The 25958-nt window shown below is 33.3% G+C and overlaps 1 protein-coding gene across 1 annotated transcript; it reads left to right on the forward strand.

The window, feature by feature from the left end:
* On the forward strand, window positions 1-24797 carry LOC120126126. The gene is made up of 10 exons (XM_039144409.1): window positions 1-48; window positions 1026-1132; window positions 1564-1623; window positions 1804-1816; window positions 2282-2390; window positions 6265-6278; window positions 6992-7093; window positions 7306-7441; window positions 16525-16529; window positions 24767-24797. The coding sequence occupies exons 1-8, from the start codon at window positions 1-3 to the stop codon at window positions 7426-7428; spliced, it is 576 nt and encodes a 191-aa protein (XP_039000340.1). The 3' UTR covers window positions 7429-7441; window positions 16525-16529; window positions 24767-24797.
* The last annotated feature ends 1161 nt before the right edge of the window (window positions 24798-25958 follow it).

Here is a 25958-nt window from a genome sequence, read left to right on the forward strand (position 1 = left end):
ATGGAAGTAGCTGTTGTTAAGACCCTTTGCTTGGGTTTAAACCCCAAGGTAAAATGGATGTTCTATTTTTTACTTTATACTATCTCGTGATTTTTATGCATTTTCTTCTCGAGTTCAACCCACTTCTTCAAACTATCCTCTTACTTTTTTGTTCTTTTTTTCACTTAATTTTCACGTAGAAAAGTGTGGTCTTTTCTTGCTTGTTGAAATGCAAAGTAATCCGGGTCGAATTCGTTTTAGTCGTTAATGGTGTTAGCAACCTTCATTTTTGTTTGCTTTGAAGCTTGTTAGATGATAATTTTCATTCTTTTTTATTATACAATTAGCATATTCAGTTTTTGGTTTAAGCATTTTTACATACACCTGGCGTGCAGCATCAACAACACGTTTTGATTATTAGAGGGAAGCTATAGTGTTAGGAAAGGGAATTCAGCTTTTAGTTAGTTGCAAAAAGGGTGTTAATAATCAGTTGATTTTGGATATCTAATTTGAAAAATTTTAGTCTTTAGTTCTGTATTCAGCCTTTTTGTGTTGTGTCCTTTGGGTTCTGTTAATAAGCAGGCAAACTTAGTTTTTGAAGGCAAAATCCCCATGAATTTTTCAGATTTTCATCTATTGCATTAATTATGTTGCTCCGCTCCTTTTTTTTCTCCCTTTAAGAACTCTCCAAATGCATAAAAGATTTAGGTAAAATATGCTTGTGTCCAATACTTACACCAAGGGATTTAAATTGCGGTTACGTTTTCGGTTACATTTCGTTTATCTTGATTGACAATAATGGGTGATACTGCGGCCATTTTTTGTATTGCAGTTGTGAAATAACGTTTTTGGCCGTCAACTTTACTGTTATATAACGGCTACTATTTCAATAGCTGACCACTATTTAAATCCCCGCTTACAACACTATCCGAGGAACGTAACCCATTAATGCATTAGTGGAATTCAACGCTCAAAAGTAATCCTCTTGAATGCAAAACATTAATCTGGTTTGAGCTAATACAATTTTTGCTTCTTTTTTTTGGCAGATTATTAGCTATAAGCATCAGAAGGGTATCTTTGTTCCTGATATTTCGTGCAATAGAGCGAGTTTTTCTCCTCAAATAAGATACAAGGCACTAAAGTTCCATGGAAGGTAATCTCATTTCACTGCTATTTATGTTCTTATGTCAGGGAAAGTATGTTCTTATGTTCTGTACTTGGAGTTCTTAGAGACTTTGTGAAATGCAGCATCCTACTAGGGTTATCACTATCAGGATTTTTGCATTGTAAAAAATAAACTGTTTAGATACGTGTTTGTAATTAATTTATATATGTCCTAAGAAAACTTCATACTTAGAGATTGTTACCTGGGTGTGTTGTACTCGATGTTGCTATTTATCTCATATTTGTTAATGTTTGCTTTACAACCTATTATTCATTGGGCTTTGCCTTTCCACGTCTTCTAAGTTATGATTAAGTGCATTTATATTTTTAAAGTCTTGTATTCAACTCCACTTCGAATGGTATCAGATAAAACTTGATATTATCCTTTCTGGAATTCAATATTATGTTTTTTCCTTTCAGAGAAAGACATGAAGGTCTTCATCCTGCTCATGCTATCTCATCAGGTGCAAAAGCTGATAAGTTCTCTTTCTAGTCTTAGTTCCCTTCACCCAAAAATTATGTATTTATTTTTTTTACTTTGTGGTGCTAATTTTTTTTTTATTGTGTTACTTATTTATCTAACTCGGTTAGAGGTGGAAAATGTTGGAGTTACTTCCCAGTTTGAAGACCTTACTGTTACAACTTCCATGCTGAAGACAGACGAGAGCTAAAGGTACAAAATATTTTATATTTCGGGGTAATATGTAGGCTTGTCCAATGACCAAGCTAGGCTTTGTCTCAAATCTTTTATTTTTCTTTTCCAATCCTGTTTCTAACCCAACTTCGCCTGTGGGCATACTTATTGTTTATTAAATATTAAAAATAAAAGTATTTTATAATAATTTTATATATTTATTATTTTTAATTTTGATTTGGGGCAAGCCTAATTACAAAAATTCTTGTCCAAGGCCTAACTTGGGTTGGCCTGGCGAGACTGGCCAACTATGGCAATAGCCTGGCCCTTGGATAGATCTAGTATCATGTCAGAAATGAAGTTCATGATGAAAGTGAAACACAACAGTCATGCAAAGGGGTGGCCTTTGCTTTTGTTGTATAATGAAAATTTGTTATGCTGATCTTTGAAGGCAACTGGAATGTTTGTGAAAGTTAAGCTAAGTTGTTGCATTTCTTCAATCAGATAAGAGTTGAGGTATCAGGAGCCAAAACTCGAGCTATATTCAATGATGTATTTGACAAAATGGTTGCTGATGCCCAGCCAATCCCAGGTTTTCGAAGAGTAAAAGGAGGTACTATTTTATTTCTAATGGATAAGTATTATTTCATGGTTTTCTAAATGCATCTTCATGTTTCTCGAGAGTCCTTCAATATTCATTAGATTGCGTCTTATTGGCATGGAAGAGCGCATTCTAACAAAAATATATCATACCTCATCAATACACCATAACTCTTGCTCTCAGCTCCCTAGTCAAAGACAGATGATTAATCAATGGCAGGATCTCTTTTATTCTTTCCTACATTAGCTATGTTCTTCCTTCCTAAAGGAAGATCATGCTTCATATCTACAAAGCAATGTTCTTCTCACTCTTTCATGGAACTTCCGTTTCAATTCCTTCTTGCCTTTTAGGATTCGAGTAGCAGTTCGACAAGTTGAGGCAAATGAATATCATGCCAATGAAGCATCTATGCAATACCCATTCCTCAAAAGTAAAGTGCTTTCTACTTGGATTCTTATTCATTGCGACATTGAAAATATATCTCAACTCTCGACCATTATGTTGACCCTCTATTCGCCTTTTACTTGCACTAAAGAAAAAGATACTACAATTGCAAATGGCATATGTGTGTGCACACATACTGTTATGTGTCAGAGAATCAAAATAGAATGTTTAAGAGAGAAGAAAAAGAAATAGAAAGTTTTAGATTAAGAAATTGGAAAAATCCAATGAAATCAGATGCCCTCTCGTTTTACATGCTTTTCTTATTTGTATTTTAAGGCCTTAGAAACAGGCCAAACCGGTTAGAGTTTGGGGCGCCTTTCTGTCTCAAGCGTTTACACCTTTCCCAGATATCCTTCGCAGCTTGTTCTAACTCTGAAACATCTTCCTTGGCTGCTGCCTGATCCTGCACATCATTCCCGCGTTGTAGCTCGGCTGCCTTTCTCAACATTACCCCTCCTAAATTAGGAACCATGCCCTCAAGGTTTGATGCAGTCGTTCACTTGATAGTCTCCTTCATCATTAAGGGCAGGGGTGTGATATGTTGGAGTGGTTGTTTGTTACATGGTTTGAGTTGGGAGACATGAAATATTGGATGAATTTGAGTGGAATCTGATAGCTCTAGCTTTTAAGCTACAAACCCTACTCCTCACTTCACAATTCGGTAGAGTCCGAAGAATCACAGACCAAGTTTCTGTTGCCTTCTCAATTTGAGCGAAAATTGTCGGTAGGGCTGTAAAAGCACAAACGCCCAATCTCCCTCTTCCAATTTCTATTCCCGACGACACTTATTTGCCTGATTCTTCATCCTCATCTGCGCCTGCAGCAAATTGCATTTCAACACCCGTAGCAACTCATCGCGTTCTTGAAGTTCATTATTTGAGCTTCTATCAAAATAGTTCACAATGGTAGGGGAATCTCGTCCATACAGATCTTGAAAAGGTATCATACCCGTTGAATTTTGATAGGCAGAGTTATACCAATATTCTGCTCATTTCAGGTATTTCTACCACTTATTCGGATCGTTGCCAGACACGTAATGTAAATACACCTCCAAACAACGGTTCAAAGCCTCAGTTTGTCTGTCGATATGAGGGTGGTACGTTGTGCTCATGCTCATCTCGATTCCTTGCACCTTAGCATTTAAGTCCATAACTCACAGACAAAAATTCGATCCCTGTAATTTCACAATTATCTTTATCATAATCTTTTTCACGATATATTTGCTGTCAAATTGCTTGGAAAGGGAAAAAATGTACGTACTTCGTGAGCCTATCCACAACCACGAGGATGGCTTCCTTTCCATTGGACTTGGGCATACCAACAATAAATTCTAACGAGATGTCTTCAAATACATGGTAAGGAATTGACAGAGGTTGGAGAACTTCGTCCGGAGCTAGGCTGTCGCTCTTCATTTTCTGGCAGACTTGTCACTCATTGACAAACTTTCTAACATCTCTCCGCATACCCTTTCGGTAAAAATTAGCGGACAACCTCTGCAATGTGCGGGTAATTCATGCATGCCCACCCATCATTGAACTATGAATCTCTCTCAAGTGACAGCAGAGTTATTTCCTTTGGAACCATGACTCACCCTTGAACCAACATAAGTCCCTTGTGTTCAATGTATCTTGGGTATTCATTCCTTCATTCAGTGATTCTTTCTTTAATGACTTTTATATCTTGATCTTGTTTACTCGCTGCTTGAGTATCTTCAATGATACCAAACAGGGGTTGAGACAGTCGTTAGACTCGCATTAGTTTTAATGTTGTTTATCTCTTGATCTTTTTTAGTCGCTGCTCGAATATCTTAAATGATACCAAACAGGGGTCAAGACAAAGCCATTAGACTCACATTAGTTTCCCTTGACAGAGTGTCTGCCGCTCCATTAAGCTTACCCGGACTAACGAATCTCGAAGTCATAGCCAATCAGCTTTGAAAGCCACCTCTGTTGCTCTGATATTTGTATGGTCTGTTGGGTGAGCTCTCTTAGTGACTTTTGATCAGTCACGATGATGAATCTTCAGCCCCAAAGATGAAGTCGCCATTTTCCCTTTGCTTGCGTGATAGCATACATTTCCCGATGGTGGTGGAGGGCCCTTGCATTAAGTAGGCCAGTGGTTTATTCTCCTGTGAAATGGAGCTCGATTCGACTCGAAAACTCTGAAATGGAGCTCGACTCGACTCGAAAACTCGCGAGCTTAAAATTTTCAAGCTCGACTCGAACTCGAAATCCTGAACTGAAGCTCGTGAGCAGCTCGAAAAGGCTCGAAATGAAAAAAAATATTAACAACTCTGAAGCCTCAAACTCAAACTCGAACATGAACCTTAAATACATGAATCTTACTGTATTTTTAAAAAAAAAACATAAATATTAATATTATTATTAATTTATTTTTTTAAATAAAATCTTAATATATTATATTTTCGAGCTGCTCACACGAGCTTTTCGAGTCGAATATCGAGTAGTTCGTTTTAGCTCGTTAAGAACTCGAGTCGAGCTCGAGCTCGAGTCGAGTCCATTCGATCCGAGTATTTATCGAGCTTGATCGAGTCGATCTCGAATAACTCGCGATCTGTCTCGTCTCATTTACAGCCCTACCCTATGTTAACACGACTCCTATCCTATTCTCGAAGCATCAATCTCTATGCAAAACGATGTCAAAGTTCGGTAATCCCAACATCAGTGTCGAACAGAGACATAGTTTTAGTTGTTCGAACTCCCCCCGAGTCCTATCGGTCCACTCAAATGACTCCCTTTTGCGGAGCAAATTTGATAAGGGTGTCGCGAGAGCGAAAATCCTGATAAACCTGCGTTGTACCCAGCTGCTACATCCATCAGAACCATTTCTAAGCAGTTCCATCCATTCGAAATGGTGCCATGGTCACACGGTTGTTCCGGTCCGTAAAAGTCAAAGAAGTATTGCGAGGAGGCAGGCCACTCCTTTGGGTTTTTACCAGTGAATAAAGGTAATTCCACGTGTATTGGTTTCGAGGGAAAAGAGAAAATATAACCGGATTCCTATTTTACCTTTGCCTTACCCCGATTGACCATAGCTTCCCCTACTCCTTCCCCCTCATGGTAGGTAAGAATGGTATAGTTTTATGAGATTGAAAATGGTTCCCTATGTTGAAAACTAATCATTTAAGATCCAATATTCAGGAATTGCAAATAAACATATTTCTTTTTTGCCAAAACCTATGTTGCTCTGACTCTACATTTTTGTAAGCTCCAAATATGGGTATGAAATATGAACCTCCAAATTCATGGAGATCTTGGAGAAAATTGAAAATACCCGTCCTTGAAACTTAAGAACTTTCATTGTAATTGCAGTTGCCTTATTTTCTTGACATGCTTTTTAATCCTCTTTATGATTTGCTGATGTTTTCTTTAATCACTCCATTGGTTGATTTGTCTCACAACAACACTTTCGGTGCTGGCAGGAAAAACACCAAATGTAAGTTTGAATATCTAATGATGTGATGCACATGGATGACATTTGCTGTGCTCTCTATGCCGTTCTGATTCGAGTGTGAATATTGGATGCTATTACTTTGCTTCGACTTTTCATTTTTCTTCAAGTTTCTGTATCCAACAATCATGTTAGATGCATATTCGAATATGGGAATAGAATGATCCTTCAAGAACCCTCCGAATACGTTTAAAATTTTGGGAAAATTGAAACATATCCATGTCAAATTCATATAATTATTTGTACTCGCACTCGAGTCTGAATGACATGGTCGGATCCCAATCCAGGTATGTGTCACAAATTGATATTTTTCATATATATAAATCCATTTATACAATGGAAAACCTTTTTTAGTTTTACACAGACTAGGATCATTGGATGAGTGAAAATAGACGGTTGAGAATTAAATTTTTATTTTTTTCAATAAATATATTTTCATTTCTTACTGTTAATCTCAGTTGTCTATTTTCACTCATCCAACATACTAAATCTGTATAAAATTAAAATGTTTTACATCGTGTAAAAAGATCATATCCCTAATGTTTTTAACATGTGGAGGGCTACATTTCTTGGAGGGTAATATATCTACACTCGTGTTCGAATATGTGACGGATAAAGATTGTCCGGAAAAATGAAGAGACGAAGCGGAACATGATGCTCTCACTCTCGTGTACATAATATTTTTTACTGTCTGGCAGATACCAAGAGAGATTTTGTTAGAAGTTCTTGGATCATCAAATGTATACAGGCAAGTAATCACAAAAGTAATTAACTCCGCCGTGGCTGAATATGTTGAAAAGGTAAGCAATGTGTTGGACAATATTTGCTCTGTCACTTCTCATTTTACGTATTTAAATGTTGCATCCACTTTTGCCCTTTTTTAACCTAACATTTTTGGCCGCGTCCATTTTTATCTTTTTTTAAATTTTAAATTAGGCTGTCATTTTTAGCCTTTCGCCATATTTTAAGGGCCTCGTAACCGGACTTTTATGGTAATTTTTAAATGTTGCAGAAAAGCCTATCAGTTGGTAAAGATTTGAGAGTTGAAGAAAGCATTGAAGATCTTGAAGAGATGTTTGAACCTGATGAAATATTTAGGTTTGGTGCAGTCATTCAACTTCAACAAACAGATTGAGCAATTTGTTTACGTTCGGTTCGACTTCGGAAATCTAAACCATCAGGGTAGACCAAACATCTAGCAGCTTCATTTGAATTTGGCTCGGTTGTTGTCGAGTCAAATTTTAGGTTTTAAAAGTTCCGATTCAAATTCAAGTTTGAACTTGATCCAATGTTAAGAGTTTGAATACAAGGATTGGGATAATCTTCTAAGATAATCTTCTATTAGGTAAATAATTTTTTGCAGGCAGATGGTAGTGTAATAATTTGAGTTTAATTTTAATTCATAAATAAGGGTAGTAAGTAAATAGGATGAAGAAACCCTAATTAAAATATATATATATGAAGAAACCCTAATTAATATATATAGTGGTATTTTTGTAAATACATTAAAGAATATACATTGGCTCGGGTTCGGGTTATTTTTTTCATATCTAACCCGCACCTGTTCCGAGCCCGATGACCTCCCTCATAAAATCTAAACCGACCCAATCTGAACCCGAATTTAAAAAAAAATTTGACAATATCGTCTTGGATCTGGGTCCAATGCCCATCTCTAGTCGTAAAATATTTTTTGAAAAACATTTTTCTCATTTTTTAGTATTTTATTGGCGGAAAATATGTTGGTTAGTGTAAACTATTTTCATGATCAATAGATTTTCTTTTATCATTTTCTTTTTTTGTAAAATGACTTATAGTTTGATTTTTCATAAATAATTTTTTGAACTCCTCACTTCAAAATTTTATAATATAATATTATATTTTAATATTCTAATAATATACGTAATTATATTATATAACATTATATTATATTCTTATTAATTACTAATAAAAATTACTATTTTTATTTAATATTATTGAATTATTAATAATGAATAATATATTTATATATTTAATATAAGTTTAACATTCTAGTGATATTTAATAAAAATGCTTAATATATATTTATTAATAAAATTTACGAATTAGTATAAAATGATTTATACTATATCATCCAAACATAGTGAAATAATTTTCATAAACTATTTTTTAAAAAATGTAAACTATTTTACAAAAAATATTTTTTAAAAACTATTTTCAATGGAACAAACAAAAGATTTTATGTCAAAGAAGGAAAAATATATTTAAAAAGTTGACTCACAATAAAATATTAAGTAATTAATGTTGGTAAAATAGACTGCTGCAAAACGAGGCGTTAGCACTTACTGGAAAATATTAAATAAAAGAATCAATCAGAAGATAACTGTTTCGTGGTAATCCAATGCCTTAGAAGCAAATTCGCCCGATGTGTGTAATCGCTACAATGGACGAACGTTGACTCACAATAAAATATTAAGTAATTAATGTTGGTAAAATAGACTGCTGCAAAACGAGGCGTTAGCACTTACTGGAAAATATTAAATAAAAGAATCAATCAGAATGATAACTGTTTCGTGGTAATCCAATGCCTTAGAAGCAAATTCGCCCCGATGTGTGTAATCGCTACAATGGACGAACATCCCCCTAAGGTTAACACGGCTCTCCAAGAATTCGTACACCCGAAAACTGGAGTAAACTTGGTGGTATTGCTCTTCTCTCAACTCAAACAACACTCAAAAGAGAGGAGTGTTTCAAAGCAAATGATTGCTTGGGATATCTCAAGTGAATGAAATTACCCTCTATTTATAAGCTAAATAATGAGGGCAAAATAGTCACTTCCAAATCACAATTTAATTCTATTAAACATAGAATTAAAAACCATTAAAAAACTGTTACAAATTGAGCATTACCAACATTCCTCCACTAATGCGAAAGAATTCTTTCGTAAAGATGAGAGCAATGAAGTTAAAACACGAGAAGAGCAATAGCAAGATTAGTTGCTTAAGCACTAGTGAACGTATCTGGAACTAGTACATAGTGATGATGAGCAATCCTTCTCTTAGATAAGTGAAACTAGTTTGAAAATGACTCAATGTTCATAGAAGGGGCTAATCCTTCTCACTTACGTAGGTTATTTCATCAGGTCTATCTCAACATAAACCACTCAAACTGAGCTATGAAATAATTAAGAGCTTTTATAATAGCTCAGCCTCACAAAGGGTATGGTGGCTTTCTTCAAGTTCATTAAAAATGAACCACCCAAACTCTGGATAAGAAATCATTAAGAATAATATTCAACCACATAATTCGGTGATTCAAATGTCCTTCTCACTAGGAACTCCCATTCAATATGCCTTCTCACTAGGAACTCCCAAACTCTTGGGTTTGAATTCATTAAGAGTTTAATAAAACTCATCCTCTCAAGCGGTAAGTTCATCTAGTCCTTCGCGATTATAACTACCCACTCAACTCTAGGTTATGAACTTATTAAGAATAGATATTCAGCCAAAATCGATAAATTCATCAAGTCTTTCTCACTAAGACCACCCAAAGCCTGGGCTATGAATTTATTAAGAAATTAAGCTCATCCTGGCATGCACATTATTCATCATAGGGATAGGCATAGGAATGTGCACTATGATCTTCCATGGTTCGTTTGACCACATGGAACTTAGATAACTAAGTTGGGTATCCACCATGAATTCCTCAACCAATGGGCTTTAGACCCATCCCCCTCGATGAATCTAGGACCAAGGATCTGCTAGGTTCCTTTCCGACTTCACATACTCTAAAGAGAGAACTCCGTTCTTTATTAAGTGTCTAACTGATTTATGCCTTATGTGAATGTGTATTTCCTTACCATTGTACACATATCACAACTGCGAATCACACAAAGAAATCGGAGGAGTCGGTTTTTCCCACAACATAATATCTGCTAACAAGCTTCTGAGCCACTCGGCTTCTTGCCCAGCTAGGTCAAGAGTTATAAACTCTAACTCCATGGTAGAACGAGCAATACAAGTATGCTTTGATGTTTTTCACGAGATTACTGCTCCACCTAAAGTAAAAACATACCCACTCGTAGAGCTTACCTCATCATTATCAGAAATCCAGTTGGCATCACAATATCCTTCCAGTACTGCAGGATAGCCAACAAACTCAAGTTTCCAATCCAAAGTACCCTTAAGATACTTCAGTAAGCGTCTAAGAGCAATCCAGTGTTCACCACTCGGATTATGAGTATATCTACATAGTCTACTCACAGCATAAGCAATATCAGGCCGAGTATAGTTCATTAAGAACATTAAGCTTCCGATGAATTTATCATATTCTGTTTGGGAAACGCTACTTCCTTTATTCTTAAATAGATATATGCTAGTGTCACAAGGGTTCGAACATGGACGACATCAAAACTGTCAAATTTCTTTAACACTTTCTCAAGATAGTGTGCTTGACTTAAAGAAAATTCTTTTTCAGTAATTTTGACTCCTAAGATTACATCAACTTCTCCCAGATCCATCATCTCAAATTTAGTGGACAAGAAACCATTTGTTTTGTTAATGGACTCAATGTTAGAACTGAAAATCAACATGTCATCAACATACAAAACTTATGATGACACAATCAGTATCAAACATCCTCAAATACACGCAAGCATCCGAACCATTCACAACAAAACCAAAACTAAGTATAGTTTTATGAAATTTCTTGCACCATTGTTCTCATATAGATCTCCTCATCTAGATTTCCTTTCAAAAATGCAGTCTTAACATCTATTTGATGTACTCGCAACTTATGAATGTAGACTAGTGCAAATAATGCACGGATCGTTGAGATGTTCATAACGGGAGAGTAAGAATCAAAGTAGTCTAAAATAAACTTTTGAGTGAACCCTTTGAAAACTAGCCTTGCCTTTTACCACTAGATCAAACCATCTGGTCTCATTTTCTTCCGGAAGATTCATTTGCTACAGATTAGTTTAAATCCTCTAGGCAAGTCAACTAATCCCAAGTATGATTAGACATTATCGATTCTAGTTCATCATTAATAGCGCGCTTTTCTAGAAACTTGCTTCGATATATCTTATAGCTTTTTTAGGATCCTCATATAATATTTAAGCTATATGATCAGAAAGAGAGTCTAAATCATTTATCTCAGAAATAAAGGAAGTGATAAAATTTGGTCCAAATAGCCTTTTACTTCTTCTAGTCTCGAAATCTATTTCTTGAGAAAACCTAGTAGAAATTCTAAAAGAAGTTGATAGAATTTTTTCTATTTAAGTTTATACATTTAATCTACATTTTGAGACACCCCCACATTTCTAACATTTTAGGATATCCATAAGTGTCGTGTAAACAAATACTCAATCATACTAGAGTAAAGTTTGTTATGAATTTTAGCCATAAAACTATATTTTAACAAACTCAAGTTTTGTTTACACATAATTCTCAAAGTTTTGAGAAGTTACAAATCATTAAGATTAAAATGCATAAATCAATATGAAATTCTTTATGACTTTTCCTCATTCAAAATGAATTTCGATTTTTTTCCTAACATCAGAAAAAATGATCTCAAGTTTAAAACAAGAGATTTTAGCACAAATTCTGAAATAGATAATCTCTTTTCTTTCCTCTACTTAGGAAAATCACTTAGAGATTTAATAGCTACAATATACTTTTAGTAGCAATAGAGTCTATCATATTCTCATTCATGATATTCAACATATTAGCCTTAAAGAGATCATCATATATTTTAATTACTATAACTAAATTTGGTATTCCACTCAACCAAATTAATCACTACTCTTTTAACTTCTGCACTACGTTTTAAGAGTTTTTATCTTGTCATAGTATTTTATAAATTGGAATAGTGAGCATAGTAATGAACAATGCACCATGTAGGTTTCTATGAAAGAGAGGTGCTGCACTAGGCACGCTTAAGTACCAAGTCTTCACAGAACCAATCCTAGACATGCACTTTCATACTCATCACACTACTTTCCAATAAATCATTTGTGAATTTCCTCTTAATTTAAATAAGATCTCTTTACAGAATTATGCTTGATACTTTTATTCACAATAGTATCTTATTAAGCATATATATTTTTGGGCTCACACTACTATCTTAGCCTTAGTAGTACTACCTTAGTCTTTACTAGTGGTTTTATCTCATTTCATAGTATCCAATAAGTTTTAAAGACTAGTTTAAAGGATCATGCAATCTAATTCATGTATTAACAAAACATGAACTAACATACAACAAGTCTAAATAATCTGACCTCGCAGGTAGAATCAAAATTCCAAATAGACTTGTTCATTCTCACCATGCATGCAACTTCATTCTTTGCATCATTATTTTGAAGAATCTTCTTGTTCAACATCATCATCTTCATGATTCTCCAAAATTGCAACTTATGTTATCGTTATAAATTTCTCAAAAGAAATTATTAGTACGAAAATAGAATTGACATTTTTTTCAACTTACTATTAAAAAACGGAATAGTCTTACCCCCACATGAAAATAAATAGTTACTCTTTTCCACATATTAACTAATCATACATACATTATCTCACAAAAAAAAAAATAATCAACATTAGAATCATATTACTTATTGATTATAGCATATAAGTTTCAAAATTGAACATTTACTAAATACCAACATTTATATAGCTATTAACAAACATTTATATAGCTATTTAATAAACCGTTCAACCTCCTATTGAAACTTAAAAAACATTTAAATATAATGGTTATAATTAACATTCATGCTTAAGATTAAAAATCATGAAACTGCAACACTAAATGTGTAAACATGAGTATCATATAAAAATTAATGCAAAGATTTATTGCATTTAAAATGATTAACCTTAATGCACATTAAAGGTTTCTTTCACCACACATTTAACAAATGGGCATTTCAATAACAATTCAAGATTTATTATAAAAATAATAATAAATTAACCAATTTCAACATTCTCGTGAACCAAGACCCAAACGAGAACGAGTGAAATCACTATCGGCTAATACTTAAATATGTATATTACTTTGTAAATAAACACCATTAAAGCTATAATTTGCACAATTGATGGCCAATTAAAATTATTCAACGTTTCAATTCAAATTTATTTACAAAGTAATATAAATCCAATATTTAAAGCTATAATAAATGCATAGAATTGTTTCAACCCAAATGTATTAGTAAATAAAGATGTTACTCACCTTTAACTCATGTAACAACACTTTTCTACATGCTCCTTTTAATATAACAACATAATGAGTTACAAAAATCACATTAGTGAAACCGTTATAGCATATTAATAAATATATAAATTCTCATTATGCTAACGGTGGTTATAACTCATATCATTATAGCATCTAAAGCATCTTAGCATCTTTTTTCCCAAATACCTATTTTACTATATTCTAAACTATAGCAATAAAATATAGGTATATATTCAAAAACGTTTTAAACGTTTAAACAACCATGAATTCTAAAAATCATTTCTCCTTGATTATGATGTTACAAAAATTAATCAAACATCTTTAAAGGATTTTCATTTAAGAGAAATTTAAAGTCATTTATAACTTTAATCTTCAACACATTCAAAGGTAAAACGTTTGACATTTAAACGCTAATTATTACCTCTTCTTTTTTATTACAAACCTTTCTAATCAAATGTAATAATAGAAATTAAAACCATTTAATATACCACCCAATGGCTTTATCACATAGCTTTATCACAAATGCCTTTTTATTCACCTTTAAATTCTTTCTATTCTAAAACAGTCAGTTATCAAAATTATATTCAACTTTCCACTATTAATGTTTGCCGACTAATTAAAGCATTATATACATTAAGCATTTACATAAGTTCTTATAGTGGCAGTTACTGACTGTTAATAAGTCATTTAATCGTATTAAATGTAAATAAACATTTAGACTTGTCAAAGCAAACCAATTTTAGTTGCATCAAGCTGTATTTTACCACGAGAATAATATTATGTATCAAAATATTACGTGCCACTTTGATGCAAGGTTGAACCGACATTTGAATCCAGACTTACACATTCGAATGCAACATATGGTTTCAGCGTTCATTTTACAAATATCTTGCAACAGTTCGAATTTGCTTCTAAATTGTTGGTAAAATAGACTGCTGCAAAACGAGGCGTTAGCACTGACTGGAAAATATTAAATAAAAGAATCAATCAGAATGATAACCGTGTCATGGTAATCCACTGCCTTAGAAGCAAATTCGCCCCGATGTGTGTAATCGCTACAATAGACGAACATCCCCCTGAGGTTAACACACTCTCCAAGAATTCGTACACCCGAAAACTAAAGTGAACTTGGTGGTATTGCTCTTCTCTCAACTCAAACAACACTCAAAAGAGAGGAGTGATTCAAAGCAAATGATTGCTTGGGATATCTCAAAGTGAATGAAATTACCCTCTATTTATAATCTAAATAATGATGGCAAAATAGTCACTTCCAAATCACAATTTAATTCTATTAAACATAGAATTAAAAACCATTAAAAGACTGTTACAAATTGAGCATTACCAACAATTAAAATATAAATTTATTTATAATTAAATGATTAAAATATGAATTTATAATATTTATTTAAGATTAAATGATATAATAATATAACTATTAAAATTTATTAATTAAATATTTCGACTTTAACTTTTTAAAATATTATATCCTAATTGTAAATTAATGTAATTTAAATTACACTAACCTAATGTGATGTCAAAAAATAATATTATAATGTAATCGCTCAGACCTTAATAATTTAACATTTAGAGTAGGTTTCATTTATATTATATAAGATTATTTTTTTGAATATGATTGACACGTTACAGGGAATTTACATTACCTTATTTAATTTATATTGAAATTGTTAAATATTATAATGTTCGATTGAAGTAATATATGATTAACTAAAAATAAATTTTAACAAATTGTACTTGTGACATATTTTATTTTTAATAACTAAATTTTTTAATATTAATTTAAAAATATTTAGATGGAAATTCATAAAAATTTATAAATGAATATTTTACATTTATCATAATATATGATAGGATTTTAAGTTAAGTTTTTAACAATTAAAAAAATAGTTATTTAAATCATTTTAAAAATTATTTTATGTTTGAAACTTACTTTGTAAATGATGATCAAACTTTTCGCAAAGTGCCAATAATAATATTTTATTCTTCAGTTCCAGAAGAATCCGAAAGTAAGATAATAGTAATCTCGTAGTTGAGTTTTAACATTTTCTTCGAACCAAATTTGAGTGAATTAAAGTTACTTATAACGGAAAATTTTATGGAACGAGTCCTATATCGCAATATACTATTAAATCGACGTATCAAAATACATTATAAGTGAATTTATTTTTAATATGTAAATATTAAAAAATAAAAAAATTATTTAAAATTAATTATTAATTAAATTTTAATTTTACTTTTAATAGAATTATAATTAAATCATGATTATTTATTAAAAATAATAATTAATTTAAGTAATTTAATTTGTTTAGAATTAGAATTTGTAAATTATTTAAGTTAGGATTTTCCATCAGCGGCAGTCATCGTCAGAGATCACTAGGAAATTCGTCGGAAAATACTATTGAATTGATATTTTGATATAACAGTAATTTGTAAAGTTAATTTTAGGCTTAATCGAAATTGTCAAAAATCATAAAAAATAATTCAATGTCCAAATTAACTTGAAAAATATGTTTTAAATGTTTTCTAACTTTGTTAAACCTTTTCAAAAACATCTCAATCATTTTCGCACTTTAAAGTTAAGTTTCTAAGGATTTTTATTGAGGGGGTGCTTAAATTGTGCAAACATATTTATTGTAGTATGCCTTTATCAGACTAGCTGAATCTTATCCTTAACTCCCTTAGTCCATCTTTACCGAAACTCATTATTTAGATAAATTTGCCATTGTCTGGCTAGCTGAATTCAACTTTATTGTAGTATGTCTTTATCAGGTTAGCTGAATCTTATTCATAAAGCCGGGACGTTTAACCAATTGCTCTAGTGGGACAACTCAAGCTTTATTGTATATATATTATAATCACCTTTATCAGGCTAGCTGAATCTTATCCATAAAGCCGGGACGTTTAACCAATTGCTCTAGAGGGACAGCTCAAGCTTTATTGTATACATATATAATTACATTATGGGTATAAGGATTCAATTTCTAAAGCTTGTCAAGAAGAACCTGTTATAGTCTAGGTGTTGTTGAAAGTCAACAAATCTCATCCTTAGAGTTCAATTTCCAAGCAACTGACCTAAACTAGATTCATCTACTTGACTATTCCATATTTAAAGATCATGATCATCATTGAACGTCATCAACAAAAGTAAAAACCAATCAGCTTTGCAATATCATGTGCAAGAAGCCCCATTTTGTCTGCATCTTTACATACCTGAATGCCAAGGCTTTAATTGTTTCTTCATGCGTAGAGAATGCTAGCTTGGTTCCTATAAGAGAATGGTATGGTGTTTGAGTGTATCTTCAGGGGTTAGGTTCAGGGTCATTGTTTTATCAGTTTTCAATCTTGTCACATTGTCAAAGATTTATAACTATAATCATTTAAATAGTTTATAATCCAGTTGATATTAAAAGAACTTCAAAATTTCACATTTGATTCAATGTTCACCATCTTTAAAGAAGCATAAATTCATTTACATATCCTTACAAAAAAGCTGAGAAAGGACGAAAAACAAATTCAAACAAGATGTTGCAAATGGAATAAAATTCCATAATGGATGAAATGATCTTCTCCTAATTAGGATGCCTCATTACTCATCTAATGAAGTGGCATTTCATCAATCAGATGCTACATATTTTGCTTTGATGCCCCACTCGAGTTCGTCATCCACAGTTCCACCAAATCTTGCGTCAATGACCCTTTTTCAACAAGCATCTCTATCTCCTTTAACAAAGGCCTACAATTCATCGTAGAATGGTCAGATGCCCCCAAGTGGAAATCAAATACACTATCTTTATCATAGCTGTGGACATAAGGTTGGTGGGACCTCCGTTGGCCTCGGTGTGAGGTACTGACCTTTAATCAAATGGGGGTACAGATCTGAGATGGAAGTTTTGAACACCTCCAAAGTATTTCAAAAGTCGGTATGTACAACTAGCTGCTCATTTCCTTTTATGGTTGTGGAGGTTCTGGACATGACATTCATTTACATCATCAATTTTTGTCGTTTGATCGGTTGAGCTTTTGGAAGTGACTTTTAATTTTCCTTTACTGATTGAATTTTCAAATAATTCCCCAACTGTCACAAGATCCTTGAAGTCCCCTGTTGATTTTACCAGTATCAGCTCGAAGAAAGGATCCGAGAGAGAATTATGAAACTTATATAATATTCCTTCTTTTAACATAAGAGGTTCAACTTGTGCTGCCACTCTTCTCCATCTTAGGGCATATTCTTTAAAGCTTTCAGTGGCTTTCATCCTTATTCCCTGAAGATCCTGACACCTTAGAGCTAAGCCTTTAACATACCGATATTTCCCTACAAAGGCATCAGCTAGATCGACCCATCTCTTGATTTGATCTCTGTTCAAACGGTTATACCATACTATAGCTGGCCCATCAAGACTACCCTGGAAGTAGTGACTCGACAGATTATCATTATTTAAGTACCCTTTATTTAAGTACCCTTCCATCTTTCTGAAAAACTTTCTAAATGAATTAGGGGACAACTGGTGCCATCATATTTCTCAAAATTAGGCATCCTAAATTCATGTGGGATGACCAAATCTGGGACCAAGATGAGGTCTCTCGCTTCTAGTTCTTTATGGGATGCATTGACATTTTTCATAGTTCCAATTACTTCTTTCAACTGCTTGAATTCATCTTCAAATTGTTCTTGAATAATGAGATTTTCCCTAAGTGTGAGTGTGAAGCTCCAGGGTAGGTTATCATTCTCGACGTATTAGTCTGATAACACTTATATCTTTTGTCAGGTATCTTCTCTCTATCAGTGACCTTGGTTGCAATCACTTGGATCATTTGATTCGACACGTCTTGTAGAGAACCCGATGCTTGATTCCTCGTATTTTGTTGTAACTCGGCCAACTGCTCTTGTAACCGATATTGGGATATCTCATAAGATTGCTCTATTATTTTCATTTGTTTGTTCATGATGATGAGGAAGTAGTATAAATGAATGATCTTGGTATTACATTCATATAACCCACCATAAATTATTTTCATGTTTTCATAACCAGTGCATGTAAAATGCTTAAATAAACAAATGTGATGCAAATGCATGTATGCACAAGGTGTCATTCCAGAGTGATCATCTTAGAACAACTTTCATTGAACAAAAAGGTTTTGATACATCAAATAACTTTATACATAAGGAATATCTTTAACTCCTAACTTCTCTATCTCTCTCAAAAGCCAAGTTAACTTCCACTCATGTTCAGGTGTAGAGTTGTCCATCTGCTCTATTTCTCTTACAAAGCCAGATAGATGAATCAATTTGTGAGCCAAATGACTTGCTTTGATCATAGCTTCTTTCATGACGTTGTCTTTTTCCTCTATCTTAAATTTTAATTCTCGAAAATGTAAACGAAGTTGTTCATTTTTCCTCGTAAAAAGTCTTCGTTGTTATGAAATCCTTGGGCAATATTTTAAAATCATCTACCATCCTCATCAATATTTTGTTCCTAGCTCTAGTGGCTTCTAGTTCAGCATCAATATCATGCTTGTGGAGATGATATAAAGTTTCCATGTTGGCTATGGAAAATTCAACATCTGATTTTCGGCTTGACATCTTCCTAAATCATTAACAGTTGTATCACTCTTTTTTTCCTGCAATATGTAAATCATAAGAGAACTTCTTGGCTCGACCTTTATGCATCTTGCAATTCTTTCTCAAGTGTTCAGCGTCTTTCTTAAGTTTAGTGACCCCTGTTGTCCACTCTTCTGGGGTATTTTCTATACCGTATTTTTAAAAGCTAGATTGATCATTTAAAAACCATTATGCATGGCTTTCATTTCTCTATTCAGTTTACTGTTTTCATTCCTCAAATGACGAACTTGAGTTTTTCCTTTAGCAAATCTTCTTCCTTCTGGATGCCCCCACTGATATCCTTACCTTTGAACACTTTTGGCTCTGCCTTAACAGGACAATAACTCACCAAACTTGGTCGACCTTTCATTTCAAACTCTAAAACTCCATGATCCAAAAGATGTTGGACTCGATGTTTGAAGGCGATGTAATTCTCAATAGAATGTCCTTGAACCTCGACATGATACTCACAACAAACATTGACATCATACCAATTTGGATACGGAGGCTGCAAATGTTTCACATAATGTCGGGCCACCTCCCGGGCTTCTAAAAGCTTATCATACAACTCCTTATATGATATAGGGAGAGAATCAAATAGAACCCCCTCTCAGCTTGGATGGAATTGGAGTCTTCAAGTTTATTCCTCCTGAAGTTTTAAGTATACTCTTAAATGCCCACGAATTCTGATTGCATGGTTTCTTTTCATCTTTATAACTTTATAGTTGTCACCATTTCTTTGGGGTCTCTAGACAACTTGTTGATACGAATGGTGAATGTGTGTGATTTCTAGATTGGTTAGGATTAGTTTATTCTAAAGTAGCCCTTTGTGTACTTGACATCATAGGATCGTTCTCCTCGAGCTCTTTCCTTTCTTTTATAGAAGTCTCTTTTTCTTTGGCCAAAGCAGCTATTCTATCCATCATCTTGGACATTTTCTCTCTTATCTCCTTTTCTCTTCATCGGACACACGATCCTTGGGCTCATAGTTCTTCACTAGAGTTTGCTCAAGATGCCATTCTGTGTTATAGTTTAATTGATCATGAAACCCTTTGTCCATCATGAAAACCTTTTAATATGATGACTACTCACAAATCAACACCTTGATTATGTCATGAAGATGCGATGCAAGCAAAAAGGAAAAACAACATATAAACTAGTTAGTACCAAAAATGATAATAAGATGAAAAGAATTATTATAGAAGCAAATAGTAAAATAAATAAATTAATAAGCTAATGCAAAACGAGAATGCGAATACAAATGCAAATGCCAAAGCACAAGGTGTTAGTTCCTAAAAGTGAACACCATAGAACAACCTTCATTTTGACAACAAGATTTCATTACACCATGTAGTCAAAATACAATTATGATTCTTCATTTATTCTTTTTCTCGAGTCGTATTCTTCATGGAATCCAATATTGCACCCAAAGTTGTCGGTATATTTTATCACCATTGATGATGTCAGATATACTTAAATTGAATCTTGAGATATCCACTTTTACTTTCAATGCAAAGTGGTCTTCATGTTTTTATGAAGGGTCTTTTCGTCCTTGGTATGACTGTATATATCCTCTAGGAACATCTTGGCCTTTTCTCCTTTAAAGGAAGTGTTCAATCCACTTCAGATTTCTTTATTTATCGGATGTCCTTCTTCATAGATCATTTAAACATCTTTGGATCTCCCGGTTTTGACTACATGATTAAGAATTTCTTATCTCATTATGACCAACCTTCTTATTAGTCAATAACTTGTGAATTAACACCTTTGGATGTCATGAAGATGCAAATGCAATAAAATAAAACTAAAATAGACATAGAACAAAAATGGGTTAGTGCACATAAGATAAACAACAAGATAGTAAGTATTGTAATCATTAAATACAACATACTCTCACATGCTGGCTACCCAATCATGCTTTAGTATGTCCTACCTCACATGATATCTACCCACACGCTTTTTTATTCACACAAAAAACCTAACCACATGATATCTAATTTGCATGCTTATTCGAGAAAAGTAAACCTAACATCATAATTTCTAGTTCACTTATATTTATTCGGAAAAGCGAAATTAAATAACTCAAAAAGCTTTTCCTTATGTACCCTCTTCACTGGACTCTTAAAGTTCGGGTTAGGCTCTACCTAGGTTCAGGTTCTAAGTTCACTATATGTTGGGTTCGGTTCTAATAGGTTCTCGAATTGTCCTTGCCAATGCCCCCTTGGGCTACTAGACCCTCAATCCTAGCCCAAAATAGTCTTTTAGGGATCAAGTTCAATTCGAGGGAACACACCTCCTTATGTCTGTACAAAGATGAATACTATTAGGATTTACGGAAGCTCGAATCGACAACCGAAACGGTTTGTAAAGAGGGGTCGGAATGATTTTTGTGTTTAGGAAGTAAGAAGATTGAAAGATAAAAAATTACAAAGCGATTTATAGTGGTTCGACTTCTCAACCAAGTCTACATCCACTACCTTAGCTCCTCACTAAGGATTTTCCAACAAATTCACTAATTTGTTCTTTCTTTTTCAAGGACAAAGAGATAACCTTTACAACTCCCTAGTTTTTCAATGGCTAAACTAGAACCTTTCCCCATCTTTTACACGGGCTTAGCTAGAACCTTTCCTCTTTACAAAAGGATAAAAGAAGTAAACAAATAAATCTCTCTATGGTAGGTGTTTACGAGAATTAAACTCACAAGAACAAATATTTATAAGAGAAAGATGAAATAAGAATGAAAGACTTCTTCTCTTGTGTTTGATTGCTTGGATAGGTGTTCTCATTCTTCTTCAAGTGTCCTCAGCTTGTATTTATAGCTTGGAATGTGTTTGAAGTCATATCTAGCCGTTGGGGATGTTTTGGAGCCATTTGAGGATGATTTTTCTATAAAACAATATTGTCCATAACAGGGGGTATCAATACCTCTTCAAGGAGTATCGGTACCACCCTTTTTAAATTCAAATTAAACTAGTTGTTGCTAGTCGTTGGAGCTAGGGGGTATGGATACCCAGGCTGGGGTATCGGTACCTAGGGTATGAATACCCATAGGGGTATGAATACCCATAGGGGTATCAAAACCCTTTTTGCATTCGATGTTTGAGCAGTCATAAGGGTATTGATACCCAGGCAGGGGTATCAGTACCCAGGGAAGATACCCTTTGAAGGGGTATCAGTACCCATTTGCATTTTTGCTCAAATTTGAATTTAATAGACTTTGAATTATTTTTGAAACCTTTTGAAAACTTTGAATAAATTCAATTCAAGTCCAAAAACATTTTGCCTAAAATTTGTTATATCGAAACATAGTTCTACAATCTCCCCATTTTGATATAACAAAACATTTGAAAAATCATTTAAGGCAAAACTCCCTCTTAATAATTTTTTAATGAAAAAGATACCAATTGATACCAATTGTTGGAAATATATGAAAAATGTTAAGCTCTCCCTTTTTCTTTAAGAAATTGAATTTTTCAAACCATACTTCTCCCCCTTTTTGTTATATCAAAAATAATTCAATCTTTGAAGTTCAAAATAACTTTGAAGAGTAAGTGGTAAATTTGACATTTAAAAATTATTTGAAAAATCAAAGTTGCCTCTCAATAATTGCATTCCAAACAAAATTAAGTTATTAACAACTTGACACTTAAAATTGAATTTCAACAAAGAATAAAAAACATGTTAGTAGCACATGAAATTCAATATATCCAAGTCTAAAATACTTTATGCAATATCAATTGTTGAAATTAATTGCATATGCATAAAGCTTTTCCAAAAATGTTATGCATTTGAAAATTTTGATATCAATTGTTAGAGAGATATCATTTTCATTTAAACCACATGCATAACATTATAATTTAGGTCAAAAAATTTAAAATATGTAAAATCAAAGCATTTGAAAAGTTGATATCAATTGTTAGAGATATATCATTTGCATTTAAAACCAATTTTGACCAAAATTTATTATGACGAACTAAAAATTATGAAAAATCATTAAAAATTTAAAGTATTCATCATAAACATCTTTTCAACATACATGAGATTAAAACAATAATGCATAATCATTTAAAATCAAAACTCATGCATGCATAAAATCAAATGAGCAACCAAATAACCAAAATTAAAAAAAAATAGCGTAGAGGTTACCCATTCCTTTTTCATGTGTGGCTAGAGCATCTTGAATATCATCATTTTCATCACTATTGCTCCTACACACCTACAAGAGACATTTAAGTAGATTTTGGTATCCAAATTGCTTTGGATCCTTGAACGTTAGTTTCAATGCCCCTTGTTCCTTTCAGAACCCATACTTGTCTAATTTTAAAACGTTTTTCTTTCTTCAAAGGACAAGTGTGTTCCTTATGACCATGATAATGAAAATGTGAGCATTTTTCCATTTTTAAACATAATAGGTTGTTTTTAGAAATTAATTCTTTTTCTTTTGTTAAGTTTTCAAGCTTAACTTTTAAATCAAAATTTACTTTTTCTAAATCATTTATTTTGATTTTTGAAAGCTCTAAATCATTTTTCAAAATTTCATTTTGATTTTCAAAATCAAGTCTTGCTTTCAAAATCCATTTATTTTCAATTTTGAGTTTTGAAATTAATTTCGTATATTTGGAATTCATGGTCTCAAATCCCAAATACAACCTATTATAAGCATCTTGTAACTCATCAAAAGTAAATGAATTAAATTCATTTGAGTTAGAAGATACCTCGAATTCTTCATGAGTAGCCATTAGGCATAGGTTGACTACTTCATCATCATTGGAGTCATCTTCATCACTCCAAGCTGCCACATATACCTTCTTCTTGGAAGATCCCTTCTTTTTTAGAAGGGGACAATCATACTTGACATGCCCCATTCTTTGACAATTGAAGCACACTGGGGGACTCTTCTTCATGGTTGATTCATGCTTTACTTCCTTGGATGTCATGAATCTATTTAAATCTTTTAAGAGCTTGACCATTTCATCTTCTTGTTCATCACCATCTCAGAAAATCTATCTGTCATAGCTTTGATGTCTTCATCGGGTTTCATCTTGAAGTTCTCGTAGCTATGGTTGAGAAGACTTTTCTTTGATTCCCTCACTTCGTTGGCTTCTTCATGAGTGACTTGGAGCTTATCCAAAATCTCTTTGGCACTGGAACAAGATGAGATTTTTACATATTCATTTGGGCCTAAAGAAAAAAAAATGTATAACCTTAGAATTAAGCTGGAACTTTTTCTTTTCTTCATTACTCCAATCGTCGTATTCACCGGGTGGAGTGGAGTAACCCCTTGTGATTGAGTTCCAAGCTCCTAGATCGTAGGCTCAAATAAAGAACATCGTCTTATTCTTCAATGTGCATAATTTTATCCATTTAAGAAGAGTGGCTTGTTGACCGATTGCGAATCCATAATAGGTGATTCTTCAATTTAATAGGCACCAGAGGTTGAAGCCATCTTTTTATCGATTGCGTCAGGAATCAATAGAGCTTCTTCGAGGATCATCTCAAGGATGTTAAGCCTTCTAATGAGTCAAGCTCTGATACCAATTGTTAGGATGTATGGAAGATTGAATCGACAATCATAACGGTTTACAAAGAGGGGTCGAACGGTTTTTGTGTTTAGGAAGTAAGGAGATTAAAAGATAAAAAATTACAAAGCGATTTATAGTGGTTCAACTTCTCAACCAAGTCTATATCCACTACCTTAGCTCCTCACCAAGGATTTTCCAACAAATTCACTAATTTTTTCTTTCTTTATCAAGGACAAAAAGATAACCTTTATAACTCTCTAGTTTTTTAATGGCTAAACTAGAACCTTTCCCTAGTTTTTACACGGGCTTAGCTAGAACCTTTCCTCTTTACAAAAGTATAAAAGAAGTAAACAAATAAACCTCTCTAAGGTAGGTGTTTACAAATATTAAGCTTACAAGAACAAATATTTACAAGAGAAAGATGAAATAAGAATGAAAGACTTCTTCTCTTGTGTTTGATTGCTTGGATAGGTGTTCTCATACTTCTTCAAGTGTCCTTAGCTTGTATTTATAGCATAGAATGTGTTTGAAGTCATATCTAGCTGTTGAGGATGTTTTAGAGCAGTTTGGGGATGATTTTTCTGTAAAACAAGGATATCCATAACAGGGGGTATCGGTACCTCTTCAAGGGGTATCAATACTACCTTTGTTAAATTCAAATTAAACTAGCCCTTTCTAGCCGTTGGAGCCAGGGGGTATGGATACCCAGGCAGGGGTATCGGTACCCAGGGTGTGGATACCCATAGGGGTATCATTACCATTTTTTCATTCGATGTTTGAGCAGTCATAGGGGTATTGATACCCAAGCAGTGGTATCGGTACCAGGGTATGGATACCCTTTGAAGGGGTATCGGTACCCATTTTCATTTTTGCTCAAATTCAAATTTAATGGACTTTGAAATTATTTTTGAAACCTTTGAATAAATTCAATTCAAGTCAAAAACATTTTGCCTTAAATTTGTTATATCGAAACATAGTTCTACAAATACCATCATGAGGACCATAAGGCATCAGCTCCAGGAGCGATTCAGTATCCCATTCGGAGGTGAAAACCAAACGAGGGAGTAGCTTCTCACTCCTACTTAAATAGGACGGAGCGGGGTTTTAGCTCATGTTATGCAAATGCAATTGTGCAGTGTGTGAGGAAAAGTAATAACAAAGCAAACAACATTGAACATAAACTCAAAACCTTGAAAAATATTTACTCTAAAAATATTAGCAAACAGATCAATACAACTATTTAGTGGTTAATCAAATCATAAACACTTATTTAAACCAAACAGGGGATCAAAAACCAAATCAGAGCGAACTTGTAATTTTTATTTGTAA

Source organism: Hibiscus syriacus, unplaced genomic scaffold (genome assembly GCF_006381635.1).
Source record: "Hibiscus syriacus cultivar Baekdansim isolate YM2019G1 unplaced genomic scaffold, ASM638163v2 tig00110450_pilon, whole genome shotgun sequence".
Lineage (NCBI taxonomy): Eukaryota > Viridiplantae > Streptophyta > Magnoliopsida > Malvales > Malvaceae > Hibiscus > Hibiscus syriacus.